At 43.5% G+C, this 22,754-nt stretch overlaps 1 protein-coding gene across 2 annotated transcripts in view; it reads left to right on the forward strand.

Moving 5' to 3' along the window:
* The window catches only part of slit1a (slit homolog 1a (Drosophila)), an 88,551-nt gene that overhangs the window by 5,783 nt on the left and 60,014 nt on the right, over window positions 1-22,754 (forward strand). For both annotated transcript variants that reach the window (XM_044373069.1, XM_044373070.1), the window contains exons 2-4: window positions 6,045-6,116; window positions 8,410-8,481; window positions 9,999-10,070. In XM_044373069.1, coding sequence (XP_044229004.1) covers window positions 6,045-6,116; window positions 8,410-8,481; window positions 9,999-10,070 — 216 coding nt within the window. The remainder of the gene's footprint in view (window positions 1-6,044; window positions 6,117-8,409; window positions 8,482-9,998; window positions 10,071-22,754) is intronic.

Here is a 22,754-nt window from a genome sequence, read left to right on the forward strand (position 1 = left end):
GCTTCTACTACAGCTCTCTGTGTGTTCTTTTCCCAGCCTGTGGCAGTAAAACACATCGGAACAGATGTTTAATTGATTCACTTTGGCCTGAGAGAGTGTCATAAGTTATCTATGTTTGATCAGAAAGTGTCTGTGTGCTACTTTTCCTCTCTGGTCTTTTTCCCTTGCTGCTTTTCCCATCTTCCAGTCTCTCTTGCTATCTCTGTAGTTTTTGCTTACATCAGCATCTGTTACTTAAAAAAAAAAAAACTATCTGTCTTTTGGTCAAGGTTGTAGTTGTAGTGTGAAGGCCAGGTAAAGCAGCTAAAGACAGATGCTTGGATTAGGGCGCCTTACTATTATCTCTTGCAGTTTATAAAATTAGAGGCTCAGCATGAAACAGGATACCATGTACAGGTCAAGGCTCTGAGAAAGGGTTGTCTATGTGTCTGTGTGTGGGTGTGTGTGTGCGTGTTTGACTATGTGTGCAATGCATGTGTGGGATCTGCTTGATGTTTACCTTTCCTATCAGAAATCTTGCTCCTGAGGCCTGACTGAGCAGAATGAAAACTGTAAATAGCCCTTGAGGAGCCCAGGAGCCGGGAAAACACTCTCAGACATAGTCTTTACATACAGCACACACACGCAACAACACACTTAAGACGCTCACTGGTGCACAAACACACTAAAAATGTACAGTTGAGGGCCGTAACTGCTCGTCTGAAAGCCACAATTCAATAGAGAGGGAATGTTTTGTTCAAGCTGAGCAGAAATCTGACCTCTTAGTGTGGATAGAAGTGTTCCAGTTAGGTTGAAGAGTGTGTTATTTTGGTTATGGTGGTCTGCTTTCTCGCTCTCTCTCTTGCTTAGACTTTCTCCTTTTCTTTCTCAGTGTGTCTATCGTCAAGTAGGAGGTTGTTGTGAGCCTGCATGGTACTGCCTGGTTCCGTATACTGTTGGACAAACTAGTATGTAGGTCACTTTCTCCTCATAGTCTACGAGCCGCAGAGGCCTCATCTCTCCGCTGACGTTTCCCAGACAGCCCGTCAGCTCTTCACAGCTCCCCAGCTACTTGCAACACTCCACCACACTGCTCCACACCGTCGCTTTCAGGCAGCTAACAACACTGTCAGAGAAGCTCTCTCTTCTTTCTGTCTCTCAGTGACTCTATCTTCTCTCCGGCTCTCTCTCTTCCTGCGTGTTTCACGGCTGTCATGTCCATATGTTGTAGAGTCTGGAGGAGGAGGAATATTACTTCCGCAGCTTCTCAACCTGTTCAGTTCATTCATTAGGGAGACTGCTTGCTGGTCTGGTCAAATAGCATTATCGGTGTGTGATTGTGGTTAATGAGCATCCATGCTTAGACCATACAGGACCTTTAGGCTTTTGGTCATCAGCTTGTTTCCACAGTGAGGAGTTTGGACAGCATATTGCCACCGATCCTCAATCAGCTGGCTTCTGCCTCCCCTGCCAGGCTAAAGCTGTTCAGGACAAATGGTCCTGTTGTGCTCACAGCACCAATACAGAATGGCTGCACAGCAAAAAATACACACCTTAACAAGTCGTTTAAATCTAGTGTCAACAATTGAGGTGATAAATGTCTGCACTACTCTCTATTTCTTATTTATTTAACACAAAAAGTTGCCAGTTTAACACTTGTCTAGTGGGTCTTTACAAAAGACACCTTTTGTGCACATTAGGTTATTTTATTTTCCGTGTATGGCAGGAGCAAGAGCAGCAGAAGAACTTAGAAGTAGTTAGCATAAGCAGTGATAGCCACGAGGAGGTAATTCATTGCATTGAAACACTGATCATGAAAAGATTGATACAGAGCAGAGCACATTGTTACCTCCTAAAAATGTGATATTGAAAAGCTAGTGCCATGGTCTCAGCAAAATTTGCATCTCATTAATTTGAAAGGAAGAAGGAGGCAAGATGCATTTCCTTCACAGTTCAGTCTGACTGAACTTTGACCTGCAAAAGAATCCTAAATGTTAATCCAATTTTGAAAAAGAGGATATGATGGACCTCTAGATGAGGTATTGTCATATTGCTGTTTTGGTCAATGTCTGCGTCTATAAGTACATGCAGAAAGAAAAAAGACACGCAGCAAAAAAGGAGTGATGCTGCATGGATGTTTAGACAGGGATAGAGGGAGAAGTAAGTTTATGATAAAAGGCACACTTTTTCAACATTTGAAATGCTGTCCCCAGTAACTAAAGCTTGCAATCTTGACCACAATTCTTATTCTGCCTAATTTTTGCCATATCCTGTGAGTAATTTTTGAATTGCCAATTGTGCTGTGACTGCAGGCAAGAGACTATTGAGCTAAAGCTTGGTTCCAATCATGAGCCACCTTTATGAACCACCGCCAACTCCAGAATTGGGACACAGTGTGTTGCAGATGAAGAGAGTTATAGAAGTCCAAACTGTGGCATTTTAGCTGATCAATGAAAAACAGCTTCATGAAACCGTTATGATGTGTCAGCTTTAGTGCATCTGATATAAAAAAAAAAAACTTTCAATAGAGTGGTCTGCTTTATTGTGCCTCCTTTTAAGATACTGACTCATCATTTTGCCTTGTTTGCTAGCCCGCACTGTCCCACTGCGTCTTGATTTATTTCAGTTCTGCAGCATTTCTGCATAAATCGATAATGTCGGTGAAAAGCTGTGCAGCCAACAGTAGTTTCTCCTGTGATCATTATGTTCGCTTGCTCTGGCCAGCTCCCAACGGAACACAATTGCCTTTCCCACGGGCATTAAGTATATGCCAGTAGATGTGCTTGTGTGCATTCCTTGATACGGTATATTTATATGGTCTTTGTGTATGTGTGTAAGAAACAGAGCACATGTGGATATTTGTATCTCTCTGGGAGTGTATCTGTGTGCAGGCGTTAGCGAGCCAGTGTGTTTGCTTATTCTCCCTCTAGTCTTGGGGTTCCATTTCATGTAATGTTGCTCAATTCAAACCAGGTCCCCTTCAGACCTGGGGACCCCAGCAGCTGGCAGAAATAAACATAATGAGTTTTTCAGCGATGTAGCAGTGCTCTGAGCCCCTTTGAATTATAGAGATGTGGAGCGGTGGAGCATAGCTGCCGCGTGTCCACCCATGGGAAGGTGCACCAGGAAGTACTCCCAGGCATCAATCAACTGGGCACGGAAGATGAAGAAGGATTAGATAGTGATGTCATAAATCCATTGGCTCTTCAGGAAGTGTGTCAGCACTGGGAATCCTTACAGAGTTTCCAGAGGATGGAATGGATTTGACTGAAGCAGTTGGAGGTGGAAATCTTTCGCTGCAGGAACTGGGAATGATACCTAATAATTTTCAGCCTCCAAAGTAATACCGCAGTGCTGTAATGTGAAAACCCGCACAAAGTCAGTACTACAAAACATCTGTCTGTGAAAGGAGTGAACGTGCCTTTGCTGCTGTGCCAAAAGCTATTGCTTAGCTTTCTTTGATTTTAAAACAAAGAAAATAGCAGCGACTGATATTTTAGCTAATAAACAGCAGATTTTCTTTGAGACATTGACACTGTGTATTACATTGGCATGCAGCGCCTTTATTTAGACATGGAGACTGTAAGGAACACTGCAGAGTTCATATTCTCTTACCTCTCTGTAGTTAAGTTATGGGTTCACGTAGATTTGTTTATCCATGCAGAACTACATTGACCTTTTTTATATCTACCACTGCATGTGTGTGTATGTGTGTGCGCACATTCTTCCCTGTCTAAAGCTGATGTGAATCCCAGCTACTTTCAGTCAACCAGAGCAGTGGAGCATCCTCGCAGACAAGGGAGTAACTTGCCAAGTTATCCCAGAGGCAGAATCCTCCTGTGGGTCAGCAAACATCATCAGCTGGGGTCAAACATCAGGAGCTGTAGCACTATAAATGGGCCATGTGCTCTTATCATAAAGCCAATGTCCACTTTCATTTCTGTTTATGCAAAACGGCTTGCATGGGACAGTGAATCTCATAAATGTGCAATTTATAGCTCAGTGTAAGTTAACTGCAGAAGGTCATGTGAATAAGTACGAGTCATCAATCCTTGAAGTGGATGAGCTACATTGAGCACATTATTACCTTGGCAATTTTTAAGGACCCGATTATCACCTGAGCAATTTTCAAGGAGTTGAAAATATTGCATCGTTGCTGTTGCAAAATGCCAAAGGAAAGGTCAGAATATGTCATAAACAGAGTGGATCCATGGATTCATCTCGACAAGTTTAAAACTTCATAGGCTGCTGGTGGCATTTGAGCATTGCCTAAATGGCACAGCATTGCTGAACAGGTGCATGGCCAGTATATTGTTTTTTAAATGGACACTTTCAGTAGGATAATGCAATATCTTCTGAAGACATTTCCAGAACGATTAAATTTAGTTCAGTCGCCAGATCTCAACTGAAAAAAACACTTTGAGATGTTTTGCATAACTGCTTTGATTAGTCAACTCCAGAGTACATGCAGAAACTATGGCATGTCTCTTATTACAGGATAAAGCAAGACCTTATTGCTGGAGAAGAAGAGTGTGGTTTTACTTGTTTATGTGTGAGTCATTTTTCCATAGATTTCTTCACTGCTACCCCTCACTTTAACCATCTTTCTTCCCTTTCCCCTCTTCTATCTTTCTCCTTTCTAATGTTCTCCGGGTGTCATCAGCAATGACCACCCTGAAGATAAGACATTGGGAATCCAGAATTATGTGTGAGCGTATGTGTGTGCCTATCTGCGTAAGCACCTGTAATGAGCACCACATGTGTGTATCGGAGCCCAGGCTAATGAAGCCCAGTCCATTATTTATTTCCCGTGGCTCTGTCGCTTGGCCTGTCGATGCACCTGTGTACACACTCACACGCATTCACGCATGCACGCACACACACACCATCTGTCTAATGACCGTTCTCTTTAGTACTGCATAGCGCTACAGTCCCTGGAGTGGTCATTAGACGAGAGAGGGAGAGAGTGACTGAGAGAAAGAGAGACCAGTGCTTTCGGCGTAGATTTGGAACCAGTTTTTTGGTTGTACTTTGGAGCGAGGGGTTGAGGGGGAAAGGGTAGGGTGGACCCATAATGCTTAGAAATAGCAGTAGCACAGAGAAACTCTGCATATTTTGATTACTCTCAACGCCTGGGTGGCTTGTATGGTTTGTATGGTTTGCGTGCTTTCTTTCTCGTCTGTCATGAGAATACAATCTGCTACTGAGGTTAAATATGAATCTTGTGCAGTAACACAGGACAGTATAAACCTTTCTTACATCAGCTCAAGTAAGCTATGAATACACCAAATAATCTGAGGATGCCATAGGCAAGTTCAGCATGTTACCATTAGACTTAATTAAGTAACTCTTTGGAAAGAGTTATTGCCAGCAGGTAGACAGTGGTTACCTAAGAGCCCAAGAGCAAATTCAAAATGTCTCTTTATCAACTATATAGTCTCTCCTTTCTTTTGCAGCAATGGCCAGCTCTCAGCAGGGAGGCTGCTCCCATTATATCCACAGCACTTAGCTTTCTGGCCTTGTGGCCCTACCCAAATCCCCTCTGCTGGCTCCTGCTAATCCCCACCAGTAGTAGAAGGACATGGCAGACAGACAGAGGCAGGGGGGTTGTGGGTGTTGGTGGGTGAGGGCTGGAATAGAAAGACAAACAGGCAACTCAAATGTGTCTTACATTTTAATAGAACTTCTAATATGTCCCAGAGGAATTAGAGAGGAATGTGAACTTCCCTTTAACACAACCTTTGTAATCCTTCCAATATACATGTAACATCACATCCAAAACAATTTGCATTTCATAAAAGCACCAGCAATTAAATACATTCTTAGCACATATTACACCAGGAATATGCTTTAGCACACAGCTTGGGGCACTGTGTGTGAGTGTGTCACGTGTGCCTAAATGTGTGTTGTGTGTATGTATTGCAAACCTCCTGATAGGATTTTGAGTCAGGTATCAGACAAAAATGCCTCCATGCCACTGTTTGCTTTTAGTCATCAGGCTGAACAGGTCCGGAGGGAGAATAAAGATAAATTATTCATATATGTTTGCGTGTCTGTCTTTGCAGGGAGCTGAATGGGAATAATCTCACACGCATCACCAAGAGTGACTTTGCTGGACTCAAGTACCTCCGAGTTCTGTAAGTACTTCCCTTCATGTTCATGTGTGATGATGTTTGTATGTGTGGTGCATGTCAGTGTCTGAATTTATCTATTCATGCATACATGTGCTGTATCTAACCTCGCAGCTTACAAGTTGTACAGACTTGCTGGAAATGCTCGAATTTGCATAAACCCAGTGAAGTGGAGATGCTTCTGTCAAGAGTCCTACTCCAGAGTACATTAAGCTACTGAGTGACTGCAGCTAGCAGTGTAATGGACCTCTCTCTCACTGGATTCTGTCTGTTGTAGTAGCACTCATTGTCCCTTAGACACATACATGCTCACTTGCCCTCTGTTCCCACACATCAACAAGTTATGTGTACACAAGCGCTGGTCCTAAATAGGCTCTCCACACAGTTAACACATTCAGGTGAAGTCATTGACTCCATCTGTGTTGAAATTAAACAGCACTTGTGACTTCAGGTAATAAAGTAGTTGTAAAAGTGTCTATATGAGTGCATGTGTGCACACACACTTGCGAGTAGTGCCATAGGTGATAAAAACACTGCCGAAGGGGAAGCTGTGTAGACCTGAACATGTTTTAAATGTAACACGAGCTGCACATAATTCCTACTGCCCAGCAAAGCTCGACTATTTTCGAGCCTCATCGTTACTTGCCCATCCCCCTGTCCTACGCTTCTTTTCTGAGCTTCAGCTAGTTCCCAAAGCTCCTTGTCCCCTCACGTCTGCCTTTGCACTACCCTCTACCCCCACGTGGAGGTTAAATGCCTTCATGTCGCCAGGTTGTCACTAGAAGGTAAGAAGGAAACAACTCCTTGCAGGGGTACTAAAGACACAACTTCCCTTGCTATAAAGTCTCTGTTTCCCTCACAGCCACCGCTGCGCTACACATAATAAACACATGCACAAACACATACCGGCTCTGCTCGCTTTCTTAAATGGCAGCCAAACATATACATGATACATGGTTAACATGGTCTAGGTGCATGCATGTCTGTATGTGCAGACAGAAAAAAAGTTTGTCTGGAGGTGTTAAAGGGTGACCTCTGATCCTGCTGACCCCTGAGCAACCCCCAGAAGGAGCCAAACAGGAAAAGATAAACAGGAGGTTTATCTTTACAGTCAGCTGCCATCTATCCTGTCAGTCCAAAACCAACACAGCTGATTTACCTCCATTCGTATGGCACTGGGTGCTTGGTTGGTCTAAATCAGCAATTTGTGTATGCGTGTGTGTGTGTGAGGAAACTCAGACACAATAGAGGAACAATCGGGAAAAGATGGGTAGAAAGAGATCAGAGAAATTGAGAGCTATATGCACTCAGACTATCTATAAAAAAGTTCTCTCAATTCAGAAGTACTCATCACGATTTTTTTTTCACTTCCATCTAAATTCATGAGAAAGAGATCGGAGGTGAATTGCACTTTTCTCTCTATGTTTATGGAGTGCGAACAGTGATTAGCATTTATATTCGATGGGGAGGAAGCCCAGACTGCTGAGTTGCAGCTCGGCGCAGCCTCACAGGAGACATGAGAGGTTGCCTTCAACACAGAACAGTTGTATACGTAATGAAGGAACGCTCTTGTTGCTTCTAAAGCTGCTGGACGCTTTTCTCTCCTTCCCGACCTTGTGTTATTGTAACACTTCCAAAACCATCCACGCCTCTTTTTTGTGCGTTAGCTTTGGCAGTGTAGGTGAGGAAAGGCTGTGTTCCTGCTTGCGTGCATGATTGTGTGCTTGTACTGTATGTGTATGTGCATCCTTGTTTGTGTATCATTAATAGCCTTGATGTAGTGCCCGCAGCTCTGATACTGTCCAATTATGCCATCCAACAGACACACATAAACACACAAACTACTTTCCCTTGATAGTGCCAATTATAAAAACCTTGGAGCTCAACTCAGTTTCCCCTCTCACACTCTCTGACCCCCTGCCTACCTTTCGTCCCGTCTCCACCCAGCTGCTACACCCAGTGGACCACACCAGAGCCCAGACCCACACTTTCTAAGCCACCTTGGAAAACTTTCCTGGCTGCTATCCCTGCTTCTTTTGCCAAGATTCCACACAGTGCCCTCAGTCCACACCACTGCCCTCTGTGTGTGTGTGTGTGTGTGTTTGTGTGTGTGTGAGAGGTGTTGAATATACTGCACCCAGCTTGAATATACATACTGCAAGAATCTTGCCACCCAAACCCCAAAATCCCCCTATACTTTGTTAAAGCTGGAGTGACCATCTACACACAAAAAAAATCAAAGCCGCACTGTGTCACGTAATTTCTAAAACTCTCTGTCTTTCTTGTCTTCTCTCTGCAGGCAGCTGATGGAGAATCAGATTACTGTGATTGAGCGTGGGGCTTTTGATGACATGAAGGAGCTGGAGAGACTGTGAGTACCACCCAGGGTCGTCTACAGATAGACTTACAAGAAATAACACATTTTTATTTCTTTTCTAAACTTGAACTTCAAATGAAAATCCCACCCTTCTACTGATCTCTGTTGAGTCCTTGTATTAGTTGTGTGTAATGGGACTAACAGGAGGAACCAACCATAAATGGCGGATCAAGTATGAGGCACTTCCCTGTCATTCCATTGTGGTCGGATGGTGCTGAGAGGGTACAGCGTGGGCTGGGGGTATTTTTTATTAGCTTTGCCTGACAGGAATGCCCTCAGTGGGATATGTGGGCTTAAGAGGCCTCCCCCACCGCAGACCCTGGCTCATCTGAACAGCACCAGGACTCCTCGACAGCTTGTAAACCGGCTGGGAAAACACACAAACACAGTCAACCACACCTCAACCAGCCTATTAGCAAATCAATAGTGCTACCCACATGGAAACCTGCACAGCAGATGACTTTATGGACACATGCCGTCATGCACACATAGTGGTTAACTTATAAAAGACTTTCCCCTGATCTGAAACCCACATTAACAATTTACATCACTAAACTAGAGGCCATGTACCACTCGCCTTCCCTCCCTCTCCATATTCAACTGATCCCAAACTTTGGGTAGACATATCCATGTGCCAGACCAATGTGGAAATTAAGCGGCTCGTTTCTCTAATGTTTAAAAGCCACTAACCCACCAGCAGGTACAGTTCAGTGTGAACGCAGCAGCAGCAGCAGACCATTAATGCCCATTACGCACTAAATCTCCACCTCAGCTGGCCAAGCACTCTTCTCAGTGTATACAGAGAGTGGCACTGGTCCCAACATCTGTCTGAAAGTGTCTGAAGGCATGGCAGCAGCCTGCCTTTCAGATTTGCAGCCTCTCTGTGCCACAGCCGCTGTATTCGCTCCCATGTGCCTCCAATGGGCCATTCAGGGGGAAGAGAGTTGTGGTTTCCAACAGATTAGCAACAGTCTGTTCCTCATTGACTTAATTGTTGTATTTGCATAAAGCCTGCCAGTCTTGGACGTTAGTTGTTTGACATGGAGTCTGTTGCCAACCACCATTCCTGTCACTGCTTCCTTGGGCTTGAATAGGCTCATCCATTTCTCTTAATTTTATTTAGAAACATCTTGTTTTGATAGTTTACCCCAGATTAAATCTGCTCATGTTCAGATAACTGGTGGATGTAATTCACTTGTTTAAATGGAAATGTTGCTATTCTGTTACTCTGGGAAAGTCAGCAGAGGACTGAATTCTACCCGGTGCAGCATTGTAATTTAACTGTGCAGAGATAATTTACGACGCTGTCTCTGACTAGCAGTTTAATTCCCCTGAACTTTCAGTTGGATATTTATGTGACATTCAGAGCACACTGAAACACAATAGCCTGTGGCTAAGCCGATTCTACGGCAGCTTGCAGAAATTATTCACAGCCTACACACTCAAGGGCACGCATGCATAGACACACACATACAAACTCACTGGTTGATCATATGTTTTCCCTGCCGCAGGCGGCTGAACCGTAATCAACTGCAGCAGCTTCCTGAGTTGCTGTTTCAGAAGAACCCTGCCCTGTCTCGACTGTAAGTACACTCAGTTTTTTATTTCAATTGAGTACACTCACTTTTCCTTCTCTGTCAGTACACATGCTATCTCTCTCAACACCAATGTCGCTCAAAGATATTATGTTCTATAACACTGCACAGCATGGTTTCAGCAGGTTTGATGAATGTTGGCTTTGGTTTAGTGTGGTTTAAACACAATTAAACAACGATTAAGCTTCAGTTTCACTTGCCGGAATGTCAGCAGGTCTTGACTTTATCCCCAATAATTAAGATGTGTGCGTCTTCCCTGTGATCCCCACTATTCTTATTGTCGGCGAGACAAAGTGGACTGCATGAGTAGAACATCTGAGTTTGTTCCATATTGTTGGGCCTTCATGCTAAATCATTTGCAATTTCTCTGTGCTACTCTGTCTGAGAGAATCCACTGGTGACAGGGAGTTGGTGTGACACTGGGGCTTGAGCTAAGGGACACATTAGGTTTTGAACATTGTTCCAGGTTAAAGGATGTCTGCGTGTCTTAATGAGATCGTTTTGTCAGTGGACTCGTATGTCTCCATCCAATGAATGAAATGTGTCATCACAAGCCTTGTTTGCATCAATGTATTTTTATGTGCATTTTGAAGTATTGCATTAGAAAAGGTTGATGGAAAAGGCAAAATTGAAAAAACTTCCTCAATTTTGCAAAAAAGTTTTCATGCTCGCTTGAGGTGGTTTTTGCCTTTTTCAGAAAAAAAGTTAATGCTCTAAATGGGAAATGGAAACACATTTGTTGAATAAGTTCTAACGTAGTGAACATTTAACTCACACTAATCACCTATTTCCGCTTTCAGCGTCTTCCCAGATATTCCCATTCCCATTTTCACACAAAAACATGGCCAACACTAGCTGACATGAAAGAAAAATTACAACTTGCCCAGTTGAAACAAATTCCTGAAGACCTCTCTCCATTTTTCTCTCGTAGATGATTTTGTTTCCGTTCGCAACATCTACTTCTTCTACTCTGTTGATTACAGCCATGCTTAATGTACCCTATACTGCCAACTTCTGATGAAAGTACGCTTTGCGTAGCCTGGTTTATTCGCTTCAAACCAGTTGATGGAATCACACCTATTCACTTTTTTTTTCTTTTTATGACATTTCAAAAGTTCACTTAAATTTCACTTGACATTAGATGGAAACACGGCTATTGTCTTGATTTGGTTTCCACTTAAGGCCAATCCCATAATGTCACACACCCACACATTCTTACACTTATGTGCCCCATACAGTGAGGCAATCCCACAGTAATACTAAACTTTATTCCCATCTGCATAAAGGCTTAGTGTTTTTTTTAATCTTTGGGATAATCAGTGTCGCTGTTGCTAGCTGATCATTCCAGCTCTCATTATTCCAGTTCAGATTACCTGGAGCATCTGGGAATAATGAAACAGTGGGACATGGAAAAATCATTTCCCTCCCTTCTATCCGCATAGTGGTACTACTAACCAATGATCCTGGCCTCAGCCCCCCATCTGTTTATCTTGCGTTTGATGTTTAACACCATCTTGAATCTATCTGTCACTTCCTCGCAACTATCTCCCCACATCACCTATCATTATGCCAAAGTCATCCTGTAGGGTTTTAGGGCAAAGCGTCATCCTTTGGGGCAAGGCTGGCCTGCTTGTGGGTCGCTAACACTGAGCAGCTCTGAGTTGTCTGTCTAGCTGGAAAAGACACAGAGCAGACCAAGGCCTTCCAGACCAGCGGATGGCCTTGAACAAGCGTGATTAGTCCATCTGGAGCAACAGGCTCTGCCAACAGCCAGAGGATTGTGCTAACACAGCTCCCCTGTTTCATCCAGTCTAACTTCACGCTCATTATTCTAAACCTAGCGGTGGATTTTCAGCCACATTCTGGATAAAGAGACTTTGTTTAACATTGCTTGATCGATTTGCTATGTGTCTGTGTATACACTCATTAGTTCTTTATCCTTGGCTGGATAAAAGAGAACCGTAATGGACCTTGAAGCTTTCCAGGTGTGAATGCGCTGTATATTCTTTAGCAGTTAAAACAAATGTACAACCCAGGACCATGGAATTGAAAATAATACAATCTGTGGTTGATTGACAGGTATTACTTTGTTGAAGAATCCTAGCACTTGTTAAAAATTAGGTCTAGTAGTGTGGGATCAGGAACAGCAGGAAAAGACAAAGGTTTTTCTTAATGTGTTTCTTAACTCCTGAGCCGTGTGTCTGGGCCACACCATGGATTCTGGTTCCAGTCTGATGCGGTTAGGTTACAGCCTGTCTTGCTCCCGCCAGCAGCTTTTAATGGACTTAAAAGGTTCTCAGTTCCCAGGGGAAGACTTTCTTCGCTATTTCATATTTACTTTTGTGTGTGTGTGTGTGTGTGTGTGTGTGTGTGAGGAAGACAGAGAGAGAGAAAGAGAGAAAGTCAGAGACAGAGAAAGAGAGTATATGGTCGCATATGTATATATATTTATCTCTGCCAGGTATAAGCCTGAAGGAGATCATGCGTGTGTCCGTGTGTGTATCTGTCCGCAGCTAATCTCACATACTACTGGCCCCATCAGCCTAATATCTTTTGTGCACATTTATGACTGCGTGCTCAAGGACCTCTCGTGATTGTGGTGATTCACAATTTTTGAAAAATTTTATTTTATAACGCCATCGACTGCGCTGTTTTATACCGCCATTGACTGCTGACTCCTCACTCCTCTTAACTAGCCGGTAGGGGGTGATCAACAACTGCTTCAGTTAGGAATCTTGTTTCTGCAAGGGACAACCAGTCATGCCTTGTTGCCATGTCTGATCAATTGGTGCCAAATTTCGGTACCTTGAGAGCAGATTGTATTGTGAATTCAAATAAATATTGATTATTCCTTATGAGCCCATCAAAAAACTTAGACTTTCGTTTTTGCAGCAGTCCTCGCCGTTTTACGATATGCATTGCGACATAGCAAAAGGCATTTCTGTCAATCGGCTAGGCTTAAAACAAGGCTTTCCTAGTCTGTTGCAGGCCGCATTTTAGCCTTTGTCATGGCTAAAAAACTGAAAGTTTGGTCTCATCTTGAACCAGAGCATCTGCAGATTAATTCCATACCTGATAAATAAATCCCTGTTTTTGTTATCTTCACCGCCATCTTGACTATACACATCTGGCGGAGATCTTATGGTTATATGTGTGTGTGTCTTTGCACTTGCTCAAAGTGCTCACTGGGGCTTGTTAGGGTCTGCCTTTATGATCTTAACAAGAGGGGTTAATGTGAAAGCCCACTGCCCTAAGGTGGAGCACTAACCCAGATGGTTTCTCTTCTCTTTGGACGCAGGATTAATTGCCCCTTTTCCCTCTCTCTGTACTTTTTACACTCTTCCTCTCCATCTCTTTTACTCCCCTCTTTTTGCTCATTCTGGAGTGAGGGTTTGTGGAAAAGCTTGTATAACAAAGTGGCTATTTGTCTTCGGCATCCTGCTGAGAGGACAAACAGAAAGAAGGACGTAGGGGATAGAGGAGGGAGGGATAGCAGATGAGATCGTTGCTCTCATTAAACTTTTGAGGAAAAGCTAGCCGGGTTAATAAAAGGCCGTTGGTTAAATGAGCAGAGGACTGTTGTTTTGTGGGGAGTTTTTACACACTTGACTCCCATGCAGTCATTAAACTAACGGGGTAATGAGTTTTCACTACAAAGGGAGGATGGAGAAATAATGAAAAGTGTTCTGGCTAGAGCACTGATTTTAAAAAATCTTAAACCTACTAAAGTACAGCACTAGGAGAAAATCATATTGAGCAATAATTACTTTCTATGTTTTAGAATAATAACTAAAGTTTGATCCCAAGTTGGTTGGCTATCCAAAGTATTTCAATAAATGAAAAGTGTGTTTATGTTGAAGTTGCGCAAAATGAGTCATTCTAAATGTCCTGTTTTATGTAGAAAACAGAGAATAGTGCTGAATAGCTACAGTTTTATTGAGCTATGTGTTCAGCTTTCTGTTTTGAGAGCCCACCTCTTTATCTACACCCCTGCTCCCCTGTCTCTTCCCATGCCCGAGAGATACCAGAGACACTGATGCATGAGGGGCTGAGCAGAGATAATTGGAATTGATTAGAGATGATTAGAGATAGTTAGAGTTAGTTAAAGCTGCCTGTGATGGATGGCAGTGATGAGAAGGCATGGGAACTGCGGCGCAGAGGCGAGAGGCACAGCACAGAACATCAGTGAACAATAACAGCGAAAATAGAGTTGCATTCATCAGTGTTAACGACCTGTTGCCCCCAGCCCACCACCCCTGACTTCTCCTCATCCCACTTCCACTGCACTTCAGATCTGTAATCTACTCATCCATGTCTGTAATTAGTGTCTTTTCGCAGTGGGAGAGCAGGAGGAAGGATGGAGGCAAAAGGAGGTGATAGGTGAGTTGAGTTGGAGGAGTGCGGAACAGTTAGCCTGATAGCTGGCCCTGGGGAATAGCATCTGGTTTGAGCTCAGAATGGGGGCTGGGGGAGGAGGAGGCGAAGGGGTATTTTGTGGTTTTTGATTACTGTGTTGCTTGTTGCTGCCATAAACAAATGCCGGTGATACACCGTATTTGGTGACCCATCAGATTCTGTGACCTGCAGTGTTGGTTAGGGTTGATTAGGTTTAGGCATGAGGAGTGAGATGGTTAGGGTAAGAATATCAGGGCAGGTCACAGAATCTGTTGGGTCACCAAATACGGTGTAACACCGGCAACAACACAGGCTTGTTTGAAGGGGTGTTCCTTTCATTAATGGCTAACATGCGGTATTACGTAGTGGGGTGAGGGGATAGTTAGGAGAGGTTTTCCCTTGTGTGTCTCCCTGGGGGGTATGAAGGAGGAGGAGGGAAGGGTGTGGTAGTACCTGCACCTACAGGGGAGTGGAGGAAACCCTGGCAAAGGAACGGAGAGGGGGCGTGTCTCATCCTTCTTTAAGATCCTTTTTTCCATCTTTCATTTTCGTGCTAATGCTTGACGACGGGTATACTGATATACACAAACCCTAAACACACGCTGAAACACTGGCTGGGTGACACACGGTGTACATGCGCGCACACACAAGAGAGAGAAAAGAGGGAAAATGTAAATAACACTAATTAGACACAAACAGACACAGAATAACACTATAATTACATCTCTGTGTGCTAATGTGTGGATGGGATGCATACACGAGGGATTACGTTCTTTATATGGCTTTGACTGCAGATAAAAGAGCAGCTTCAACTATGTGTTGATGCGGAGCTGCCTATTCTGTGTTTGTGTTGGAGGGATGCTGTGTTTTCTGTTTGTTGATTGCTTGATGCTTAGGGAACGGTAGCGCAGTGTGAGAAGAAATAATTGTTTTGGGGGATGAAGATCTAGAATAAATAATGTGCACTATCATTAAACCTATAAATCATCTCTCTGTCACAGTATTCCTGCTTGTTTTTGACTTTGTTACCATTCAGTATATAGTATTTTCCTTATTCATTTGCTGCAGATGGATTGGCTTGTAAACCTGCTCTGGTGCTCCAGGACTTTTTTGTGCCACGAAGCAAGCAAATTAACTCTTTCAAACTTTTGACTTTTTGTTTATGACTGCATGAAAGACTGATATGTGAATGTGTTTTTTTCCCTCTTTGTGACTGTTTTTAAGTGTTTCCATAATACTGTGCTGGGTGTGTGTGTGTGTGTGTGTGTCCGCGCATGTGTGCCTGGCAGGCTGTTAATGGTCCAAGCTGGTCTTGTCGTTTCCTTCTCTTTGTCTCTGCTGATGAATGACCTGCCTCGACGTGCTAGGTCTCTCTCTCTCTCTCTTTCTCTGTCTCTCTCGCTCTCTCTCTCTCTCTCTCAGAGGACCGTTTGGGCCCCCTCTTGGCAGCAGTCCCCATGGCAACCCGTCTTCATCAGGAGGTTTCTGTGCCATCGATGGCAGACATCCTGATTTCTTGACTGTGGTTTGTCTGACACTAAGTAAACACTGATAGCAAAGACTTCAGTGAGTAAAGTTAACTTGAGACACAATGAAAGCAAATTACCAGGAAATTATCAGAGAAACTGGCTACTTAAGGTGCTGCTTCTCCCAAATTACAAAAAACATTCACTTTCAATTACCTGTAATGGTATCTAGCCGTGCTCTACATTTGATTAAATGTGTCCAAGTTTTGAGATATCTGTCTCTGAGATTTTTCACCCCGATACAATGGAGGTGAATAGAATTTTGCTCGTGGTCTTTTCTTGGAGTGAGAAATCTCAGAGAAAGATATGTTTAAACCTAAACTCCTTGCTCCTGTCCCTCTTCCTGCCCCTGTCCTTGTCAGCTGGTAAAAGTGGCTTTTATGGCTTGTCGCTGTTTTCTTTACGAGTCGGACCGTGTGTGAGAGAGAAATGCAGACCAGACCATGTGAGGAAGAGCGGAAGCCAAAAGGGGGTAATTTAAAAACCACTCCGCCATCTGAAATATTCAAAACAGCAGCGCAGGGGGAGCGAGAGAGAGAGAAAGAATGACAAGAGAAAAAAAGGGACAGAAGAAGAGACTGGAAGACGAGGGAATGAGATGGTCAGAGGTGCAAAAGAAAGGATATGGCAGAAAGGGCAAAGAAACAGCAGTGTTTATATTTACTAACGATTCTGTGTCCTTCCTCATAAATAATTGAACAGATGGATTGGAGCTTGTTAAATATTCACACTAGAGCGCAGGGACATCAGTGCTGTTTTGTGTGCGTGTGTTTGTGTGTGTGTGTGTGTGTGTGTGTGTGTGTGTGTGTCCAGCATCTGGTACACACTGCTCTACATACCCGCTTATACCAGCTCTGATGCTCTAGATATTCGCACAAGCAAACATGCACAAACACACACACACAAGTTATTCTACGATGACCGTCCCAATCATGCACATGTGTGAGTACTTGTGGGTGTGCGCACATGTATGCTCCCACATTGGGGACTGGCCTGGTCATTATGAATTGATACGGCATGAATAAGACATCACAGTGTGGTCTAGATCCGTCATGAGTATACACACACAGGGATTTCACTCGCGGAACTGCCGAAGGAGGCCTCCTCCTCCTCCTCTCTGTGCCACCGCTGACAGTTTGCCTCTGTGACGGCTGGCTTCGCCTTGTCCAGATTGGAACTGACACACGGGAGAAAAGGCTGCCCCTCATGTCCTCACACACACACACACACACGCACACATGCGCACACACACACCCCCTGGAATCTCCAAGCAGGGGCTTGTGGAATGCTGCAATCCCGGCCAGGACTAACAACCCATATAATGCTAGTCGGGTTGTCATGCTTGTGTGTGTATGAACACATGCTTAGTGGACATGTGTGTGTATAATGGCTCTGTACAGTAAAGCAGCATGGCATATGAACGCAGCTATCAGAATGAGAAACCCAGGTCATTCATCACAGCCTTAATAGAGTGTAATCTCCCTGCAATAGGTGTTTCCCTGACTCAGTGCATCTGTCCATCTCGTTATGGTTTGATTCGAGATCTGGGATTTCGATCAGCACTATCTGCTCTGGATCATCATGTGGAAGTGTCATGTGCGAGGAGCTTAGCAAGAAGACTACAGTATCTGTGTGTAATCTCTAGTTATGAGCTGTTAGGGTCTGGACTCGAGACTCTGGAGCTCAGTGTTGGATTTAACCCAAGCAGATCCAAACACAGCCTCTCCTTGCATGGGTAGGGAAAGGTGAGAGGGGAGAGGGGGGAGATCGAAACCCCTCCCAACATCCTCCAAAGCAGAAAGAAGCAGGAAACTACCCACACATGCCCATGTGCCCAGCAAACCCACACACGTACAGTAAATGATCGTTCCAGCCCTATCCTGTGGCCTCAGGCTCTGTCTCTGATTCAGAGATTTAAAAAGAACAAACAAACAAACTGCAGGGCAAATTATGCCTTCACACACACACACACGCAATCACACAAATGCCACTGCACACATACTTTGCCCATCTCCTGCTGATTTGCTGCTGTAGCAACTAATGCTCTGGTGGGGCTCTGACTCAGGCTGTTTATCTTTTTCTGAGCACGTGGAATTCACACAGTAAAAGAAAAAGTTGGGAGGTGAAATGGCTCAAAAAGAGCCCCATATTTTGTGAAAGAGATCTGATCCAATTGCTTGGGAAAAGTGTGGTATAATGGATGGAAAGAGATTTTTGGATTTTTAGTTGTGTGTGTGTGTATGTAATTACAGGCTTTAGACACATCCCTTTATCCTCTGGAAGGAGAATCTCTGGTTGAACTCCTTCCTCTTCCCTGTGGCTATATTTTTGTGTGTTTGCGTATGTGTGTGTGAACTCTGGGCTATGTCTCCACTCTGTCTGTGGTAAGCAGGTCCATTCTTAGGGCTTTATACTTAGAACACCTCCAGGCCTTTTGTTCTTGAGACTCCACAGGCTGTGGAAATGCTGCCACATAGCAGCTGAACTTGAAAATTTGGTGATTGAGTGTTTTACTGCATAAAGACGACGCCTTGTGCGCCCAATGTTAATAAGGTTAAGATGATGCAGTCTAATGGTGAAGGACGCAAAGTTGTGGCAACAGGTTTGCTGGTTTGAATCTCAGCTAGGAAATTGTTGGCCAAGTGAATGAGACACTGTTTCTCTTTCTGTAACTACTGTTGAGGTGCCCTTGAGCACATTGCCTCCTCCCCTACAGCTCCAGTGGAGCTGCTCATCAGTAGTTGGGTACTGTGCTTATACTAGCACCCTGGTGTCACTGAGTGCATTGCAATTATAACCAAATCAAGGCAACATTCAGAGTCATGCACCTGTGATGTGCACATTACCTGAATTTATACTGAATTTAAAGGTGAGATTTCAGATAGCATAATGAACAGAGCTTGATTACTTTTCAGTCTTTAAAATTACTCTTGACATTTATACACATTATTCTGGCATTTGATTTTGTGTGTGCACCAGAAAGGCCACAGTGAACTTAATGCAAATTGATGTTTCTAAAAATGTCTAGCAGTGAAAAATGTATTTTGAAGCAAAGAGCTTCAATGTTAAAACAAAAATTGCAAGTAAAGTGTATTGAGTGCTGTGCTGTAACACTCAGCATCTATTTATCAGTATATAATAATAATAATAATAATAATAATAATAATAATAATAATAATAATAATAATAATACCAAGCATGAGGGTTGTTTAATTGATTGGTGTCATTAGTGTGAAAGGAGGGGTATAATAGTGTATCATCGGCATAGAAATGGTAACTGACTCTGTGTGTCTTAATAATATGACCAAGTTGTAGAATGTAAATGGAAAATAGTAGGAGCCCAAGAACGGATCCCTGTGGAACTCCATATTTTAGCGGTAAAGCAGTAGATTTATAATTCCCAATTTCCACACAGAATGACCTTCCTGGAAGATAAGAACTGAACCAATCTAAAACTAAACCTGAAATGGCCACGCAATTTTTAAGATGTTCAATTAAAATACTATGATCAACAGTGTCAAAAACCGTGGGCAGATCCAACAGGAGTAATAAAGTGTGCTGAGCAGTCAGCTGCTAAGACAAGATCATTTAAAACTTTAAGGAGTGCAGTTTCTGTGCTATGAGCTGCCCTAAAACCCTGATTCTCAGAGACCATTACTTTGCACGAAGGAAATTATCTGCTCTGCTGCAATTTTTTCTAAGAGCTTTGCAAAAAAGGTTTTACAATGGTATGTGGTAACTATGTATTATGGATATCAAAGTTATTATGTTTAAAGATGGTAACTCAGGCTTTATTAATGAGTCTGTCTTCTCTAAAAGGGTCTCTTGCAGAGAGGCAAGGTCGGCTCTCTTCTGCCCTGATTGAATTTATAGGCTGACTTTGCACCTTTAATATACCATAATAGTCCTTTAATGTGTTCCAATATTTCCTGAAATGCTACTGCATCTAGAAAATGAAACATGTAAGTACTACTCTTCCAAAGCAAAACTTTTTCAAATCAAGCACAACCAAACAAAATATTGACTTTCAGTTTTTCACAATTTTTGTCAATCATTCTCTGCTACCATTACAAATTTAGGAAAATACAACATTGATCAAACTCTAAATCAGTGGTTCACAGTGCATCAAAGAAGAACATGCATTAAGGATCTCTGTAAATGTATGAATATGTAAACAATAAACACCAACAAAATGCATACTTATCAGACATTATATTGACTTTTAAACAAATTGTCAGTTGTCAGTCATGGAAATACTTTAATCGACCTGTTTACTGTTATCTGGTTATTCACAATAATGAGTCACAGTTTGGGTGCATGTAAACATACTCCTGGAAAATACTAGTTTAAACATCATCTGTTTCATCTACTTCAGCTGTCTTAAATGTAAAATCCGACCAGAAGCTTCTTTCCTTTATCTCTGCTCTGCACTCTCTCTACAGCCATCCTACTTTTTCAGTAAACAAAAGACACTTGTCTGCTTAGGTAATGGACAGCCCACATTCCAGCAAAACACATATTGAGCTGAGGTGCAGAGCTGGTGAGCAGAACGAAGAGGAAAGACTGAATTCCAGTACAAATGCCTATCTGTTTCCAATATTGGCTCCCTCTCACAATACTCTCCTGCTGGTATCACAGCATGAAGCAGTGATCTCATTAGCCCCAGAGTGTGTGTGTGTGTATGTGTATGCCTACTGTGGAGATATTTTTTGGTGAGAAACAGTATGTTGTTCTGTGCAGGAGGTGTTGTTCCTTCTTAGCTTTATACAGTGAAACAGGAAATCGCTGGGGGATGGAATCGATTCCCTCTCCCTGTTGTTTCAACTAAGGGTATACACACACCTACCCCACCCAAACAAAGCTTCCAGAAATGAGTGTTACATCTGAGATGCAGCCAGATCTGTGTGTGTGTGTGTGTGTGTGTGTGTGTGTGTGTGTGTGTGTGTGTGTGTGTGTGTGTGTGTGTGTGTGTGTGTGTGTGTGTGTGTATTTGCGTGTTTACCTGTTGTGCATTGTAACTGGAGGAGGGCCTGCAGTCACACCAATCTGACACCTCAGAGGGAGAAAAGAGGAGGAGGAGAGAGGCATCGAATATTGATCGGGAAGGAGGGAGTTGGAAAGAGATAGAAGGCACCGTTGGAAAGCAGAAAGGATGAAAGAGAGGAGAGCAGTGAAAGAGAAAAGAAGGTGGGGCAGGAGAGGAATATAAAAAACCTTTTGTAATAATTCCGTTTTATAGATATCCTATTTTACACTTGACTTATTGTTTATACAGCTTGGAAAGTTGACCCCCCCACCCCATGAGCTCTAAATTGTTTTTTCAAGTAGTTTCAAATGCCTCCCTCCCAAATCTAGTGTAGCACTACAGTTCTATCAAGTAAATAGACAAAGAATGAGAGGAGTGGAAAGAAGGTAAAATGAGTTAGAGGGCGATAGAAGGACCTGAGAGTGACAGACAGTGACTGGAAAGCAATAAATAGAGTGGAGATATAGTAAGTGGGGGTGGCAGATAGAGCGAAAGGAAGAAAGAGAGGCAGAGAGAGAAGAAAGATTGGCCTCATCTATAGACTTTGAAAGGATTCTCATCTCCTCTCATCTATGTGGCCATGCTGGGAGACAGAGAGGGAGAGGGAGCCAGGGGCACCTGCAGTGGAGCATTAGCCAAAAGTCCCATTATCACTTCAAAGCTGGAGGAGGCCGGGGTGACACTGGGGCCCTACGGAGGATGAAACACCGCGCAGAGATAGGAGTAGAAAGCCTCCTCCCTCTGTCAGCTCTCCCCTTTATCATCGTACGCCCTACCCCTTTTACTGTACCTCACTTCCTCTCTGTCATCTACCGTGTCCTACCTTCCTTATCGCTTCCCTTTCCTCCCCCTTGATTACTTCCTCCCTGCGTCTTATCTGTATCTTTAACACCTGGCTGCCTGGATGGCAAGCCCTATATAAGATTTCTTTCATTCCTCTTCCCTCCTGGCTGAATTTCTCCATCCTCTCTGGCTTATAAAGGGCCTGGGGACTGGAGGCCCTGATGAGCCCTAGGCAGTGGTAATGAGCTCGCAGCCCCTTTCATGTGGAGATCAAGCCGATGGCTGGAGGGGGTGTTGTTGGTGTTGGTGTTAGTGGAGTGGATATTACCAGGATTGTGGCTCATAGAACAGGAGAGTAGTAGGTCAAGTCAGCCCAGTCCAGACCTGGAGATGCAGACAGTTCCCATGAAGTCAAGAGTGCCTCAGCCAGACACAGAGACACACAATACTGTTAAAGAATGGGGAAAATCATTATAGCCTGTGTAAGTTATTGCATTCCTCTGTCCAATACATTATCCCAGGGACCTTTCCTGTTATTTACAGGCCACAGAAGGTCAGATACTTTAAGCAGGACAACTGTATGAGCCGGAAATCAATGGCAGACACACAAACTGCAGCATTTTCCTCTACTACTCTCTGCTTGTTCTTTAAGAGAGTCAACACTTCATAAATTTGCCATGTGAATAAGTAGTATCCAGGGACAAAGAGAGAGTGACAGTCTGGCACTCTTTGATTTGACTTTGCCCAGAAGCAGCATCGCCACTCCCTAAATCCTCCTTGCCCACCCCTGTTAAATCCTCCAAAACCAATCTATAAGTGTGTGTGTGTGTGTGTGTGTGTGTGTGTGTGTGTGTGTGTGTGTGTGTGTGTGTGTGTGTGTGTGTGTGTGTCTATTAATCCGTAACGCCTAGCCACACACCATTATTGCTCCCTCCCCCTGAC

This window comes from Thunnus albacares, chromosome 14 (assembly GCF_914725855.1).
Source record: "Thunnus albacares chromosome 14, fThuAlb1.1, whole genome shotgun sequence".
In the NCBI taxonomy this organism is placed as follows: Eukaryota; Metazoa; Chordata; class Actinopteri; order Scombriformes; family Scombridae; genus Thunnus; species Thunnus albacares.